The following is a 16,126-nucleotide window of genomic DNA, read 5'->3' as shown; positions in this document are numbered from 1 at the left end:
AAGTTTTTTTAATTGGAATTATTTACAGTAACCTTATCAAAACTACCCTAAAAAGTCAATGGAACTTATCCTATCTTCTGTGAATTGTATTCTTATTAAAAAAAAAAAAAAATAAATTAATCACTGATTATTTCTAAAATACTGTCTTCCTCGTACAAATCGTTATTAGTAAATATATATTTCCTCTTTGGTTTTGATGAAGAAACATATCCTGCTATGCCTGCTGAGGGGAGATACTACTTAAAGACTGAATTTAAATCAACAAAAAAAGGCTGCAGTTACAAAGAAAATCAATTGTATTTTTCTAAACTTTTTTTCCACCAATGTAAAATCTGTACTTCGGTTTGGCCTTGCTTGCTTTGACAAGCAGTTGCTTGTGTTTCTAGTGCCCAGCTCACCGCTTTTGTTGAAACCAAGACAACTATCAGTAAGTACAGGAAAGAGCCTAAAATAAACATCTAAAAAAAATCCTCTTCTGAGAGATACCCAAAATGTAACAAATTAAATTTTATCACAAGTAATATGCGTAGAGAGAGCTGCTTTCATAGCTTGTATCAACTGTTTGAATAGTTCCTCTGAGGCTATGACATTAGGGAGATTCCTCTTCATCTTAGAATGTCACGTACCAAACCCTTCACTTCATATTTTAACTAAGCCGAGTTGGCACCTTCATCACCCTATAGAATGGAGGTGCAACTCCTGCAAATCCATTTTTACGATTTTTCCTGTTTAGTTTAATTCAAAAATATGTGAGCACAGAAAATTCCCCTGTAAAAATGTTTAGCTGAGACATTTGAACACCATGGCTGTGGGTTACACGCATTTGAGAGCACAGGTGGCCTCATGCAGTACACTTAGAGAGTCACCCGATGCCTAGGTGTTCTGACACAAGTGATAGTTGCGCTGTCCAAAGTCTCATTTCTATGAACTTATTAAATTATATGAAACAGCAGTGCTTTGCCTCAGTCTGATGCAGAGATTTGCTTTCTAAATCCCCACAATACTTACCTATAATCAAACAGCAAGTTAATTTTACTTTTTTAAAAATTCAGCACATGAAAAACCACACAAAATTAGCACCACTGTCACAGCTACTGGCATATTGTAGATTAATAGTATTGTAATTACTTCAAGCTGTGTATAAAAATCACATACGAAACTATTTCTCTTAATAAATTTCTTTCTGCTTCTCACTGTTAAGTTTGACTTAGTGTACTCTGAGCACATACATCTGTGAAAGATAATTGCATAGAAAGTAAACTGCAAGATAAACCACAATATATATTGTATGATATAGAAGTAATAGAGTTTCCTGATATCAATGCTAAAAAACCTCCAACACTAAAAAGCAGCTTTAGTCAAACTCAGAAAAAAAAAGTGAACAATTGACCTTTAAAAGAATCCTCATATATTATTAAGTATTATCACATTCTCATACACGTGCTTTCAGTATATATTGAAGAAAAAGGCCTACCATTCTCCTCATCCGACTTATTTTCATTGTCAGAGTCGGTAAGCGTGAGAGCTGAGTTTTCACGACTTGACAGACCGGAACTTCGCCTGGATTTGATCCCTCTTCCCCACAGCCTGATGGCATGCTCTGGAGACATTCCTCCCTCCGTGTCTGAGTCAGCATCAGAGCCCGTGCTCAAGGAATAGCCTTGATGGAGTATTCCTATGTCTGAGCAGTAGCCGCTTCGATGGGGAGAGGGTTCACAGATTCCTAGTTCTGCAAGGGTGAAGTTTGTTCCTAGAAGAGCAATAAAAAAATGCCAACTTAAATGAAATAATTTAAAAGTTAAGGGATTTATTTTAAGTTTGAAGGTAACAGGCCTTTTTAATTTCTCTTAATGATGCTGTATGCCAAGCCTTTGTAATGAATTACAGAGATCTCTGGTGCACGGACCTAAAAGATGGTTAAAATGGATGAAATATACAAAACAAAGATAGGAAAGATATCTAAATCTTAGATTATTATTTTGGACCCTCAAAATTAATCACTTAGGTATGTGATTACCATAAAGCTGGTGACAAGTGCTAATGACTTGACCTGCCTTATGATGTACCTATATTTGTAGGACCAGGGCACAAGCTTTGAAGCATTTGATTACTGAAAAATAATTTTTTCTAACAAAGCTAATTTTCTCCTATACAAGTCTTCTATAGAGATAGGATTTTTAATTCTAATATTCATATAGTTTCCTTTTTCATAAACCATAAACACTTATTTGGGCAAACAAAATTTACCAGTTTTGCACTTTCATGTTTGGTGAGATTGGTAGTTTAATATCTGCTCTCAAAATTAGATAGACCTTGTCATCACTGTCATTGTTTTTTACCTTTTTTCCCCATATTCCAGAAGAAAGTGTGCATCGATACTGAAATCAGGAGGTCATTTGGCTTAAAGGCAAAACTTTGAGGAACAATGTCAAACCATGTGACCCATAGCAGTTAATAACGACTCAGTGGTAAAAGTCTCATGCATTTTTAAAGCACATGGAGGCCCCCTGGGTTCTCAGAAAGTGCAGACTTGCCGGCTGATTTTGGCTTATGTACTTGCTTCCTACAGTAATGAACAGGATGGTAAAAAAAATACACAGAAATATTTACTGGTCTCTAAGGCTTTTGAAGGTTTTGAAAAGCAAAGTGGATTTATCTTCATTACATTGGGTTAAAAATGAAGAACAAAACCAGGCTGAAGTTGCTCGCAGTATAACTGCCAATTATTTATTTTCTTAATTCATGGGGAAACTAGATTTGTGGTCTATGTTTCTTAAACAGTAGTTTTATTTTGTCCTAAAGCAGTTTATATTTTCTCCCCTTCCTCTGTCTACATATCTATCAGAATGAAGGTATACAGAGGAAATTCATACACTAAATAAATAACACACTTAAGTGTCATCAATTAGTAAATTTTAACTGGTTGTTTTGTGTATTTTTAAGTATTACAACTTCTTTCACAGATTAGCCAGGAAAGATCATATGGTATTAAGAAAGTGCCCAACAACATCAGGTACGTAAGTATCACAGACAGGATGCTTCTAAAGAAATGAAGTGTGTAGTGGTAATGTTTAAAAGAATATACAAAGGCTGATATTAAAAAAGTCAGCTCTCTTTCAACATCAAATTAACCCAAACTCTCCTAGCTAGGGGAATATCTTAATCTGCAGTCTAATATTTATTCTAGTGATCAGAAACCTTGTAGTTTAGTCAAAGCAATGGACTGAACAGTCCTAAAAATGAGCTTCTCAAGTGCACCTCAGTCTACAGATCTTTTGCCTTTTTTTAAGAAAAAAAACCCAACCAAACAAAAAAAAAAAAAAAAAAGAGTAAAAAGCTCTAGAAGCTCTAGCACGACAGATGAAACAAAGTCACTCTTACAGAAAAAGTGAACTCTAATTATGTGAAATTTCAGAAGACATTTTAATAAAAGCAGCTCAAATGATTATAGACTTGTTTTAGCCATATTGGCAAACTAACCCTAGACTCATAAAAAAGGTCAAAATCAACTCAATATAAAAAATGTATTAAAAAATGAAGTGAACTGAAGCCTAATAGCTCCACGGATTCTGACCTACACAGGTAGAGTCCATGCTGACATTAGATACATTACAATTACCAAAGTCACCATGAAAGTGAAGTTTTTCAGGTTTCCTTCTTTGATGGTGGCATAGATGTCTACAGATACACACAAATTATAAATACATTAATCATAGAATCCTAGAATGGTTTGTTTTGGAGAGACCTTAAGGATCACCCACTTACAACCCCTGTCAAAAGCCTCTCTCCAGGTTTCTTGTTGGCCCCTTCAGGAACTGGAATCTGCCTAAAGAGAAGGTCTTCCTGGAACCTTCTCCACATTGAACAAGCCCAACTGTCTCACCCTGTTTTCATAGGAAAGGTGCTCCAGCCCTCTATAGTAGCTTAATTAAGCTGGTTTACATACACAGTAAAACATTTTAATGATATTCTGTGGATTTTAACAGCCATTACAAGTCCAAATGATTTCACTCTGATTAGCATCCTGTATTGACATCAAAACCAGACTATACCATTCAGTGCAAAAGATAAGCTTCAGAGAAAGTCTCACTTTATTTGTCTGAGGAAAATGGCAAAGGAAAATGATAGGAAAATACAGTATTCACAGAAACCATTCACCCAATTGAGTTTCATTATCTGGCAAATTGGCATCTCCCAGAAACATGGAGAAAAAGACTTGAAAACTGACCAAATAAATAAAATTGAGAGGTGGATCAGATCAACTCAACATAATTAGAATCAGGCTCCGAGCCTCTGGGAAAGGATTTTCTATGCTGCTTCTCAGAAATCTCCTTACAGTCTTACCACTGAAAATCTCAAGCATCCTGATGATAGACATGAAATATTTCAGCGATTTCCCTCTCTACCGAAAACATGTTCTTCTCTGTTAAACTCTAAATTAGTTTTATTTATTAGTTTTCACTATTTGCTTCTGCAAAATATTATTTGAGAGTGTTCTGTAAGACAGCATGCAATGGTAAAATAAATTGTCCTTGAGTACCCATGGATAACCACAAAAGAATGCATTTTAGAGTTTTTTTCACATCTGTATACATACATTTTATATATACATACAAAGCATTTTTCATCTATTAGATCTAAATATATAAAAATGTATCTATGTATACTATACTTCCTGATACCTTTATAGCCTTTAGTTTTATGTAAAATCTGGGGAAAATGAACTCGAATCTTAAAGGTATTTTCCAACCTAAATTATCATATGAAAAGGAGATAGAAACACTAAAATTACGAACTATAGATTTCTTGATCTGTATCATGTTCTCCTACATGCCTTGTTTCCCTAAAATGAAATTGCCCACACCTCTCAAATAACATATGAACTTTCACAAATGTAATATTATCTTATTTGCTCATCCATTACTGCTTATTACAGTACTAATGGCCACTCTTGTGAATTCAGAGAGAGGATAAATATCGTTCTGGATGCACAGAAATCACTTATCCAACAATTCATTGTGTAAAAAACCCTACTATTAATTGGCAAATAAAGCACAGTCTCACAAATAATGAGAAAATATCTAACTTGTTTCATACCACTCATACTGACAGCATACTCCTTCTGGAATCCCAGTGACAGAAAGGTCACAGGAACAGAACACCTTTCCTTGCTGCCACTGCCAGTAGAAACTACAGCACCTATGAGCTGGAGTGAGTAAACACAGACAAAGCCTGGGCTGGGGTTCAGACTAAATGTCTCTTTCAGGAACTATCTTCCTTACAGCTCTTTAAGTGATTAGGAAATCAGGCAAATCAAGCCCTCCTGGAAAAAAAGCGAAAGAAGGAGAGCAGCAGTACCCGTTGTTTGCCATATCCCGGGAATTCAAATTGTGCTGCTGTGTATTCAGAAATCTGGTCCCTGAGCTAAACTGCACTACTAGCACGAGTAGTCAAGGCAGATGGATGGCTTCTCACACTGTTATAAAGCATACTCCCTCTCTAGGGCTTGCATGGAGTTAGGAATAATTGCATTCTCCTGAAACTCCCCTTGCAAAGTAGGACTGAAATGTGCAGGCAGAATCCATTCTTTCACATGCACAACTTCACAGTGTTTTCTTTCAGATTCTCATGGCAGCTACTACATTGCTGGTGACATGAAATGAAAACAGACAAATAACATCAGATCCTTACGGGTGGAAAAGAAACCTCCTTCTCTCAAAGAACACATCACATACACATAAAAACAGTCACTAGGTTTTTTGCTTTTTCATATGCAAACCAAGCTTACTTGCCTGAATCCCCAGTCCCTTCATCCACACCTGCAGAAATCACTAGCCTGTTTTCATTAAAGAACAGCAGTTAATACCAGCTGCTCCCTTAAGGTGTATGTAATCTCTCAGACAAAAATAGACCAGTAGTATACTAGTTTAGAAATGTAATATAATGTTATGTACTTGCTCATCATTGCCCATAACCTACATGCTGTGAATAGTCTCTCAATAGAGTAGAAAAGATGTTTTCCTTTTAATTAGCACATTACTTCTATTATCTTTAGAGCATTATTTAGTATATAAATACTTCCTAAAAGTGTGTTTAATTCAACGATGTACAATTCTACTCATTAGCTAAGACTAGAAAGCATTACCATACAAGCAAAGGTTATTTTCACCTAACCTCTAGGCAGAGGTCTCATTTGGGTAATTACAAATTGCATGACTTGCCCTTCTGAAGATTAATCTAATCCAGCTGTGATCGCTACAAGCTGCCTCAGAGGAAGATATCTGAACCAGTAATGCATAGATAGGAGAAATCTGCCTTCAACACCAGATCAGTAGTTCAAAACTGGGCTAAGTCTAAAATCAAAAGGATAAATATCACTTACATTCTTTGCTACTATAATCAATTACAAGAAGTAAAGATAACAAGAATGTATTTAAGACATTCCATTCTTGCTCAGAGTTTTGCTATGCTCATAGTTATAATGATTTTTGCTGGCACAAGTACCACAGTTTAGCTCCAATCTGTGGTATATGAAGAGGTCGTTCTTTTTAACAAACTCCAATGCACACTTCATTTTCCTCAATTCTTTATGCATTCATTTAATGACAGGGAGAACAGATGATTAAAATCTCATTTTTTTATCTACTTACCATACTAATTTTTAACATTTACCCTTTTTTCCTCATCTTTATCCATTAAAACACTGCCATCTTTTTAATCCTTCTCTGTATTTCACCTGTCTCTATATTCTATACTACTCTTTTCCCATGGTTAAAGATCCTGTACTACAAAATGTTTTACTCAATTATGTTTCTAGTTCTTCACTATAAGATCCTCTGAACTGAGACTCCAAACCTAAGCTGAGGGATACACGACTTCTTCCTGCATTTTTGAAGCTTTTCTACTGTATCATTTATGCTTAAAAAAACCCACAAAACAATGTAAGCCTTTTCTTTTATAAAAGCCCATCCCCCTCCCCCTTGATACATCATTATAAAATGCACTGGATCTTTCTGGTGGTTTAAGTATACTTAAATCAGAAGTATCTTTCCTTTGCAACAGACAGGAATTTTAACCATGTAATCACAATGAATAGCCTCTGTGGCAGATTTAATATTAGCATGAAACATGCCTGGAAAATTCTCTCTTAACATCATTGATATTACAATGACTGAGGTATTCCATCTCTGAAGAAAGCACAAATTCAAAAAGAAAAGCGCAAGGAAAAGGTGAGCTCTCCTTTTACTGTGATCCACCCGAGCAGAGGAAACATCCTGTGCTTCAGGGGCCAGGCAAGGAGGAGGTGATACTGCTGCTCGAGCCATGAGACCCACTGCCCTGCAGAGGTTATGAGCTAGCTCGTCCTTCCTTTGTAATATTCACAAATGATATTACATAAACTGAACTATTTACTTGAACTCTCCAACACTCTTATTCGCTACCTATCCAGCTTTCCCTAACAGTCCTTTGTAACACAGGGAAGGGGAGCATAAGCTCCTGAAGGAACAAGCTCTTCACTGATCAAACACTAAAAATCCCAAAGATGGATTCCTCAAAAATTAGGAAATAACAATAATGAACAAGCTATACCTTGTTTTAGGTTTAAAAATCTAGACCTGGAGGTTAACAAGAGCGGAGCCACCTACATGGTTCTGTCACTGCCTAGTAAGAAGATTCACAGATGACATGTTTTCATTTAAGATTATTAAATTCCAGGTATTGCTAGTGAGGAAAGCTAAGCATTTTATAACCAAGCGAGTGTGAACTTTAACGACTTAATGATGATAAATCTCACTTTCATAGAGCATATTTGTGACAAAGGCGTCAGGAAATGATTTATAGATGTTCCTCATTCAGTCTTTATATACCAATAGAAAAGACAATATTTTTAATTACTTCACACTTTCTATGGTTGTACTGAATGTAGCCTCTGAGAATATCTCAAACACTCTATTTATCTTCACCTCCTTGTGAGGTGAGCTTTTATCATCCCCATTTTATAGCTTTTATAAGGGAAAGGAGAATAGAACAGCCTCCTTCCAGAATACACACTGATTTTGGCAGAACAAGTACCATCTAAAAACTATATTTCTGGCATCACCTTATGGTGATGAACTTCTTTTTAATGATATGCTGGTTTAGGACAAAGTATGCATTTGTTTTCTCCTCAAATGCCCATTTTGATTAAGGACAAAATCAGATTTGGGAGGACAAGAGGATTGAGCTAGGTGGCAAGCATGACTATTATTTATTATCTACCCAACACAACCCAGGTTAAAATGTAATTCTTCGGGCTAACATTTTATTTTCTTAGGCAGTCTTTACTGTAAGCTTTCCAACTTTTTCAAGCTCTAAGGAATTCTAAAAGGAGAACAGCTTCATATATTACAAAGAGATGAGCTGTTCTTGCAGATCTGTCCATTCTGAAACCTGAAGGAGACATGAAAAAAACACTGTGCAATGCTGAAAGCAGTTGCTCTGCTCTCCCCCACTGCTTCGCACCTCTGCATCCTGCCTGGTGCACTTCTCCTCCTCCTCACTGATTAAGTGCCAGCAGAAAGCAAAGTCAGGGCTGCAACTCTCCTGTTATTCCCAGCATTGGTGCTCAGCAGCAGTCCAGGAGGAACAGCTACGGGAGATTCCTGCTCAGCGCTGGCCCTGCAGGCCAGTAGCAGCTCCTCGGCACACACAGAAACTTCACCAGTTCCATACTCAATCTCCAGTAACACTATCGTATTTCATCTGAGAGATCTGCTGAAATACAGATAGCAGGGAATAATTCTCCAAACTTGGAATCTCTTATTTAGAGGATACTTCAGAGTTAATCAACACAATGGCCATGTGATGTTTTCACTGCAGGCAAAATAATGTTATTTTCTCTAGCATCAGTCACTCAGATACTCCCTGTCCAGTCTCCAGACAAATCAACTTGAAGCAGACAGAATTCATGGCAAATTTCAACCTAAATAGTTTGATCTATTGACATTTTGAAGTGATATTATAAGAAATTTATCTAAACTCAAGTATACATGACACATTAACATGCAAATAAGATCTTCCTTTCTCAAAGCAACTTTAGGCCTCCCCATGTATCTCCTTATCTGTAATGAAATGCCCCATCTAGTATTTAAAAGGCAATGACTGTTTTGCAATCAAACTAAAATTAAAAAACAACAGGGTTTTGTGTGCTGCACGTGAACAGTGCATACCTCTATTTGCACCAGCAAATCAGCAGTGATGGGCAACCTCCAGCAGAAGGGAAAAAAATCTGCTCTTTTGGGGGCTACTTAGTGTCTAGTGAGGCAATGAGTATGATGGGTAATCAAAACCAAGTCTAATCCAATGTTCTGCACTTTCTGTTACAGTGCCAGGAAAGCATGAGAAATGATTTGTATTTAAAACTACAATACACTTTTTTCCTATGTGGACAAGACTGGAAATGCTTCTGCAGACATTCACAAAAATATAAAGCCTACTGCTGCTGCACAGCACTGGGGACTAGCAGAAACTAACTTCCACACATAAGAAAGACTGAAAGCAACACACAAAAACTGTGACTGGGGAAAAAAATAGCACAAATTCTGTTCTTTTCATCCATAGACAACCACATTGTGATAAGACAACTGTCCAAATGATCTAATGTACATCTGCAGTGACAAATGGTGCATTTTGGGGATAAAATCTGTACCAATTCACAGCTATGTCCTGTGATAGACTCCAAGAAGAATGTGGTTTTCAATGACTAAAATTCAGTTCCTATTACTTCTTTACAAGTAGCAGAGACAGAACAGAACATGAAGCTTCATGGCAAGTAATGATGTTCTTGCTATAAATTTCCCAGCTCCAGTCCAAACACCATCAAGGTAATAGTGGATTTTGGAGGGGGCTGGGTTTTTTTTGTATGCAATCTTATGAAAAGGAGTTAGAGCCTGTATTTTCTACTCTCAGTCCAAAATGGCTCAAACCATGAGCTAATTTTGTTATATGACTGTTTCCTTTTTTGAGATAATGAACTTCTAAATAAAACTCACCACAGACATGAGGAAAATATTAAGATTATACTGCATTTATGTACATAAAGTGATAGCTGCCATAAAGAATGCAGAAAGAATTATTTTCAAATCACTTTTTCAGGTTAAACGATCTGCCCAACACCTGAGAATATCTCTTGTCACACTAGCAGAGTATTTTTCTATGAAGGAATAACAACAACAGCTCTGTGCGAAAGGCAACCTTCAAAAAGGAGTCAGTTTTAAAGATAATATAAGGAGAGAATGAAGTGCTGTCCAAATAGAGGACAGCTAGCATTTAGCGTCCATATTGACTGTCCACATGCACAGTTAGACTCATTTAGCACGAAGCAGTGCAAAAATTAGACCATGGTTCCCACTGAATCAGTTTCCACCACTAAAAACAATGGCACGAGTTGCTTGCATTCTAGTCCAGCTCACGAAGCTGTTGGTCTTCTGTGGTAAAAGCATTTTAGTTATGTCAGAAAAGGACAGGGAGTTCTCCTTGGTCTTCAGAGAAAAAAACAACCACCCCAGCTGATCACAAATATACAGATATGAGTACTTCGGGATTAAAATACTGTACAGCTACTAATCTTCATTGATACACAAATCCGAGTTCAATTATTAAGAAAGATTTCTATGAAAATCTGTAGGGAACTACCAGGGGATAAATTAGCTGGTGATATTTGGCTGAATTAATGAAAAGCCTTTTCTTACCTTTATACTGTTAAATCTAGATTAAAAAAGCAGGAAAAAGTCACTGTTCATGACTTGATACTTAAACTGTGCTCTCAAGAAACAGGAGAAGTCACAGGTAATAAGCTTTCATACTTTTATAACTGTTTAATTGGGAACTCTTGAAAAGCCTGAATCAGCTGTCATCACAGGCAAAACCTTAATTGTTTTCTTTCATACCTTGCTTCACAAGTTAGGAACATGGATACTCCATATTTTATGAAGGTCCCCAGGCACATGTAAAGATTTCTTAGCAGGAGCAGCTGTCAGCTGTTTAGTCACAAGGTGCTCCTTCACTGTAAACATGTTACCTAGAGATAATGGTAATGGAAATTGTATCCTTTACAGTCGAATAAAAGTCTGTAGATCACTACTCGGCCCAGATCTTCTGTGTTGCCATTCTAAATGATGTTGTTTCTACCAGGTTTTAGAAAAACTAGAGATGCCAGCCTTTAACTGCATTTCTAGGGGGACAGTCAGTAGACCAACATGAATGACTCTGTGGACTGATAAAGGAATCATTCTAAGATGGAAAGAAGAGCTTTCCAAAAAATTCAAACAACCTAAATGGAGCACAATGTGAATAAAAAAAGTGTATTGAACAAACCCATATAAGCTTTATGCCAAACTTAAAGAATAATGAAATTAAAATCATTTTAGTACTATAATTTTGAAGAAAAAGATAGATAATTGGGTATTAAGGAAAATAGATTAAGCTCTTTGAGACAGTATAGCTACTAAGAAACAGACGCAACCATATTTTCTTTATTCATCTTTCATGTTCATTACATGAAGAGATCAGGAGATGTCTTTATTTATTTGATTGAATTATAAATTGCTTTCAGCTTTTCATTTTTAATCCTAGTAAAATAATTAGTTATTTTCACGGCCAGTCAGTTGTGGTACTACAAATGCAATAGTTGGCACCAATTCAGATTACTATTGGTCCTGAACTTTGCTACCAATGAAATACATACCCTTAATACGGGATTCCTTTTATTTACCAATGACTATAATTTGTAGACTGCATATACAATCACGAAGGCAGAAACTTAGTGTATCATGGCCATTCTGGCATGTACCATAGCTATAGGCAACACCACAGCAGATCCACCAAAGCCACTGCTGGAACTGACTGGTCTTACTAGGCTTCTACAGAACTGTGGAAGGAAGAAATGCCTCCTTCCATGCAAGTCTTTCCCTTCCCTACAGTGGCATTTTCCACATACACAAAACATGACTCTATTTTGATTTTTGCCAGTCACTATATACCCAAGTCCAACATCTTCAGTTCAGCCTGTTGCACTTGGACTGCTGCTGGCAGGTGCATGCTGCTCCTACATGCTCTTCCTACCCCAGAAGCACAGCTCTGCTTGGGTAATGTAACCTGCTTCTCTAATTTATCTAAACTTCTGTCTGTTCCAGTGTTTTAGAAACTATGTCTGGTTTTATAAAACTCCGTTTCAACAGTTGTTGCCCTTCTGTTGTCCTTTCCCTTCCATTTTTGCCTAAGATCTGAAGGACTGCTGGCACTGCCTTTCACTTGGTTAATAACAGAATAGAAATGCAAATGTGCCAAGCAGTAAATTAAGCTCCAGCCATCATTTCAGCACTGAGTTTAACAGGTAGCAGTGCATGATCCTTTCAAGAGGCAATATCAAGATATCTCAATTAAATTTAAGATTTTGTCAAATCTTTCATGCGTGGGAAAAATGCTGTTCCTGAATTTTAAAAGCTGATTTTAAAAACTGGCTTTCCCCCACTAGGTCAAATATTCTACACAAGAAGAGTTGTAATAAAAACACCCACATTTTTCTGCCTAACCCTTCCCCATTGCTTAGTTCTGCATTAAAAAATCCTCAGTCATAGAATCATAGAATAGTCTAAACCCTTCATGAGATATTATTAGGAGATAACACAGTAAATACTACAAGGAAAGCCGACCAAAACTCAGTCCATTGGAAAGAGAGTTACCATGTCGGCTGTTATCTGACTATTTTTAACACACACATGTCATCAAACTTCGTAAGTGCCTTTACTTGCTTCATAAGTGCCTTGCAGATCAGGTAAAATTATAAATTCACATCTCACTAATAAAGGTCAAGTATACCTAGGTATCATATGATGCCATTAATTTATTATTAGTAGTAGTAGTATATTATTATTATTATTTTGCAGACTCCAATTATAAAATTCTTTGGATTTAATAAGAAGGAGATTAGATTGGAATATTCATTAATCCTCACACTATTTCACACTTTTTAACCTACCAACCATTCTCAAAGAAGCATTTTGGTCTAGTTCATATATTTCCTTTTTGGCTATATGGGAGCCACAGGAAGTTTGAAACCTAAAATCAGGTTTGTTTTGAAAGGGCATATGGAGGAGGAAAACGAGAGCTCTGAAGACTACAGATGGAAAAAGAAACTCCTCTCTCCTACTGACAGGGTACCTTGGATGAGAGTGTGTTCCAGGTCTTGTTTTCCATTATGTGAACAGTAGCAGAAGTTCTGTGGCTGTGTGGTGCTATTGTACATCCCTTGCCTGTGGCCTTTCAGTCACTGTCTTATCTGAGCAAATGGTTTTCTTAATTACTGGTGTGACAGAGCACATGAGCTGAGCTAGCCAGTAGCTTCAGATGGCTTAAGCTACCATGACAGGCTCTGGACACTTCACAGATTTATCCATCACTTTCAGACTGATGAACCTCTGATTCAGCTAAGCATATTAAAACTTGCCAGCACATCTATTTAAATTTCAGATTTGTGGTTCTCAAAGGCATCTGGTTGCACTATTTTCTTCTTTGTCATCTCTTTAATGGTTTCAGAGCAGGGAACAGGCACCCATATTGGAAAACCATCCCTGATTTCAGTTGTCCTACAACTTAGTTTTTGTCACAGAAACCAAACACAGCATATATTCTATGGCTTTTATATATATATATATATATATATATATATATATACACTTCAAAAAAACCCAAACCCATGGGAATTCAGCAGACAATGTGTATGGGTGTATAATCACAGAGAAAGCTATTTCACCCTTCAGTGAGAAAGCCAAAAGTAAGAACCCTCAAGCCAAACAAGTGAACAACCCAAAAGTTTCCAATGATTTCTGGTCTGGAAAGTCAAAAGTGAAATCTCTAGCTGGATAACCAGAAGTGTCCAACACCAATCAGCTGTGGTCCCCTAAGTTATTTTAGAGATAACTTTAAGAAGTCTAAAGCTGGGGACCCACAAATCAAGTAATTCAAAGTCAACTATGTTCACTGTACAGAGGAAAGTACTTTTTTTTGCGAAAGCAAAAATGATCTGCACAAAATCATTAAACGGTATGAAAGACTGCATGGTAAAAATCAAGCACTGAACTAACCATATTCCTGCTTATTCCTTTGAAAATTACTAATATGTAAGAATATGCTTGACAATGAGCTCTAAAGTGAAGTTACTTTTAAAACTAAATGCAGGATACCATGCCTGGACACCGTGTACCACACCAACACCCTGAAGAGCTACTCACCCAAGTGAATGCTGTGCACTGACCGCATGCACATCAGGGATTTCCAGTGTGGATTTGTGGGCTGGAGCTGGAATGCTAACTCCTGTTAGCACTGCAGTCTCTTATCTCCTTGATCTCACAGGACTGGCTTGACCAGTCACATCCAGCCAGAATTAGTAAAGCTTCACTTTAGAGGGCTGGTAGCAGAACATTGTGAACGAAACAATGATCGTCAGGCATATGACCATCCAACCCACTGGAGCTAGGTGAAAATGAGAAACACTGTCATCTTGTTTCCACTTCACTGAAAATTTTGGCTTTTTATCTTTGACCTATTTAACAATACCTGCCTCTCCAGCGTTCCTCTGCAGGCACAGCACACAGCAAATGGGGAATGCTGCCCCAAATTGGTCTCCATTGCAGGCTAATGCCACTGCTCTTCTTTTATCAGCTTTTAACACTTCTGTTATCAGCAAATTGCCCTTTTTGGAGGGGGGAAGAACCCTACAGAAGTCTGCTTTTATGAATGCCTCAAGCCTTCAAAATTAACAGTGAGAATTTCGTGGTCACTGTATACTCCTGTCTTAAGAGCAGATGTGGCACTGTATAGTTTTGGTATTAAGTACTGCCAAGCTTCCTTTCAAGCAGAGAACTATTTATCTACTTAACACAGAACATAACCAACTTTTGTAAGTTTCATATATTACATTTATTTCAAAATGCTTGGCATTATTAATCCTTTTTATATTGTTAATATAAAGATTCTACTTCAAAACCTCAAAACCCCAGAAAGTTTATTTTTTCTCTCTTTTTTGCATTGCATGCACTGATGAACTAGCCTGCTCAGCAAGCATTTAACAGATTAGACACTTGAACATGGTTTCAGGCAATGCTCTCTCATGTTTCTGCGTATAGCCTGATAAACACTTCAAAGTAAACCGCTCATAAATATGAAATGAAAAGCCAAGAAGTCGTTATGCACAGCTTTGAGATACAAATCTCTTTATTCCCCTCTGAAGTGGAGTTTGATTGGCATAATGAGTCATAGATCCTGTCCAGGGACACACTGCCTTATCCCCTTTTCCTCAGGAGACAGGGAGTCTTTAAAGAAATCCACTTCAGAACTTTCTGATAGACAGCTACAGAAAAGTTGAGCACTACACAAATATATTATTTTGTATTAATACCTACTTTAACAACTGTGACGTACGTCAAGGATTCATTCCAAAGCCACGAACAGGCCCTAGCATCTAGCCCTTTCAAAGGAGGCCAAAGCCAAGGTGTATATTTTATCTCATTATTGACAACATGGCAATGCAGACCTTGGATCTGCAAACACAGGACGACTCTTGGAGCCAGGGAGGACCCTTGGTGAGGTGGGGACTGTGCCCTGCTGTGACAGGGATTTCCATATCCACCTGGTTCCTCTGCCAGCTCGGGGAACAACACCTCCATTCCCAGCCATTCAGGAACAGCTACTGCTAACAGAGCTTCACAAAGACACAGGTGAGCACTTCTGGCTTGGACTAGATCACCTCACACGTTCCCTCTGACACTGCAATAGCAGCTCCTGACTGCAAAACTGCATCACACGCATTTGCAGCCCAGACCTCTCCACTGCTAGGCTCTAGCTGACAGACAGGCAGTACCTCAGGGGAGAGAAGGAGACAAAAGATGAAAGGGGAGAGGAAAGGTGGGGAGGGAAGGAGAGGCCCAGGGGATGCTATCACCCCAAGGAAGTCCACATTGCTACAACCCTCATTAGAAGGCATATTTATCAGGCACAGACCCCTTATAGACATTTCCTGTACTTCTCAGGTCTGTTCTGTGAACGAGATGAAGATCGCCCTGTGAGGAGGAGCGGTTAAAATCATCTA

General features: G+C 37.6%; 1 protein-coding gene across 12 annotated transcripts in view; it reads right to left on the bottom strand.

Moving 5' to 3' along the window:
• The window catches only part of TENM2 (teneurin transmembrane protein 2), a 685,555-nt gene that overhangs the window by 487,912 nt on the left and 181,517 nt on the right, over positions 1-16,126 (bottom strand). For all 12 annotated transcript variants that reach the window (XM_065690193.1, XM_065690201.1, XM_065690202.1 and 9 more), the window contains one exon: positions 1,475-1,750. In XM_065690193.1, the coding sequence (XP_065546265.1) occupies positions 1,475-1,750 (276 nt within the window). The remainder of the gene's footprint in view (positions 1-1,474; positions 1,751-16,126) is intronic.

This window comes from Lathamus discolor, chromosome 10, assembly GCF_037157495.1.
Source record: "Lathamus discolor isolate bLatDis1 chromosome 10, bLatDis1.hap1, whole genome shotgun sequence".
NCBI classification, from domain to species: domain Eukaryota; kingdom Metazoa; phylum Chordata; class Aves; order Psittaciformes; family Psittacidae; genus Lathamus; species Lathamus discolor.
Note: the sequence above shows the minus strand (reverse complement) of the source record. Positions and strands in the feature narration are given on the sequence as shown.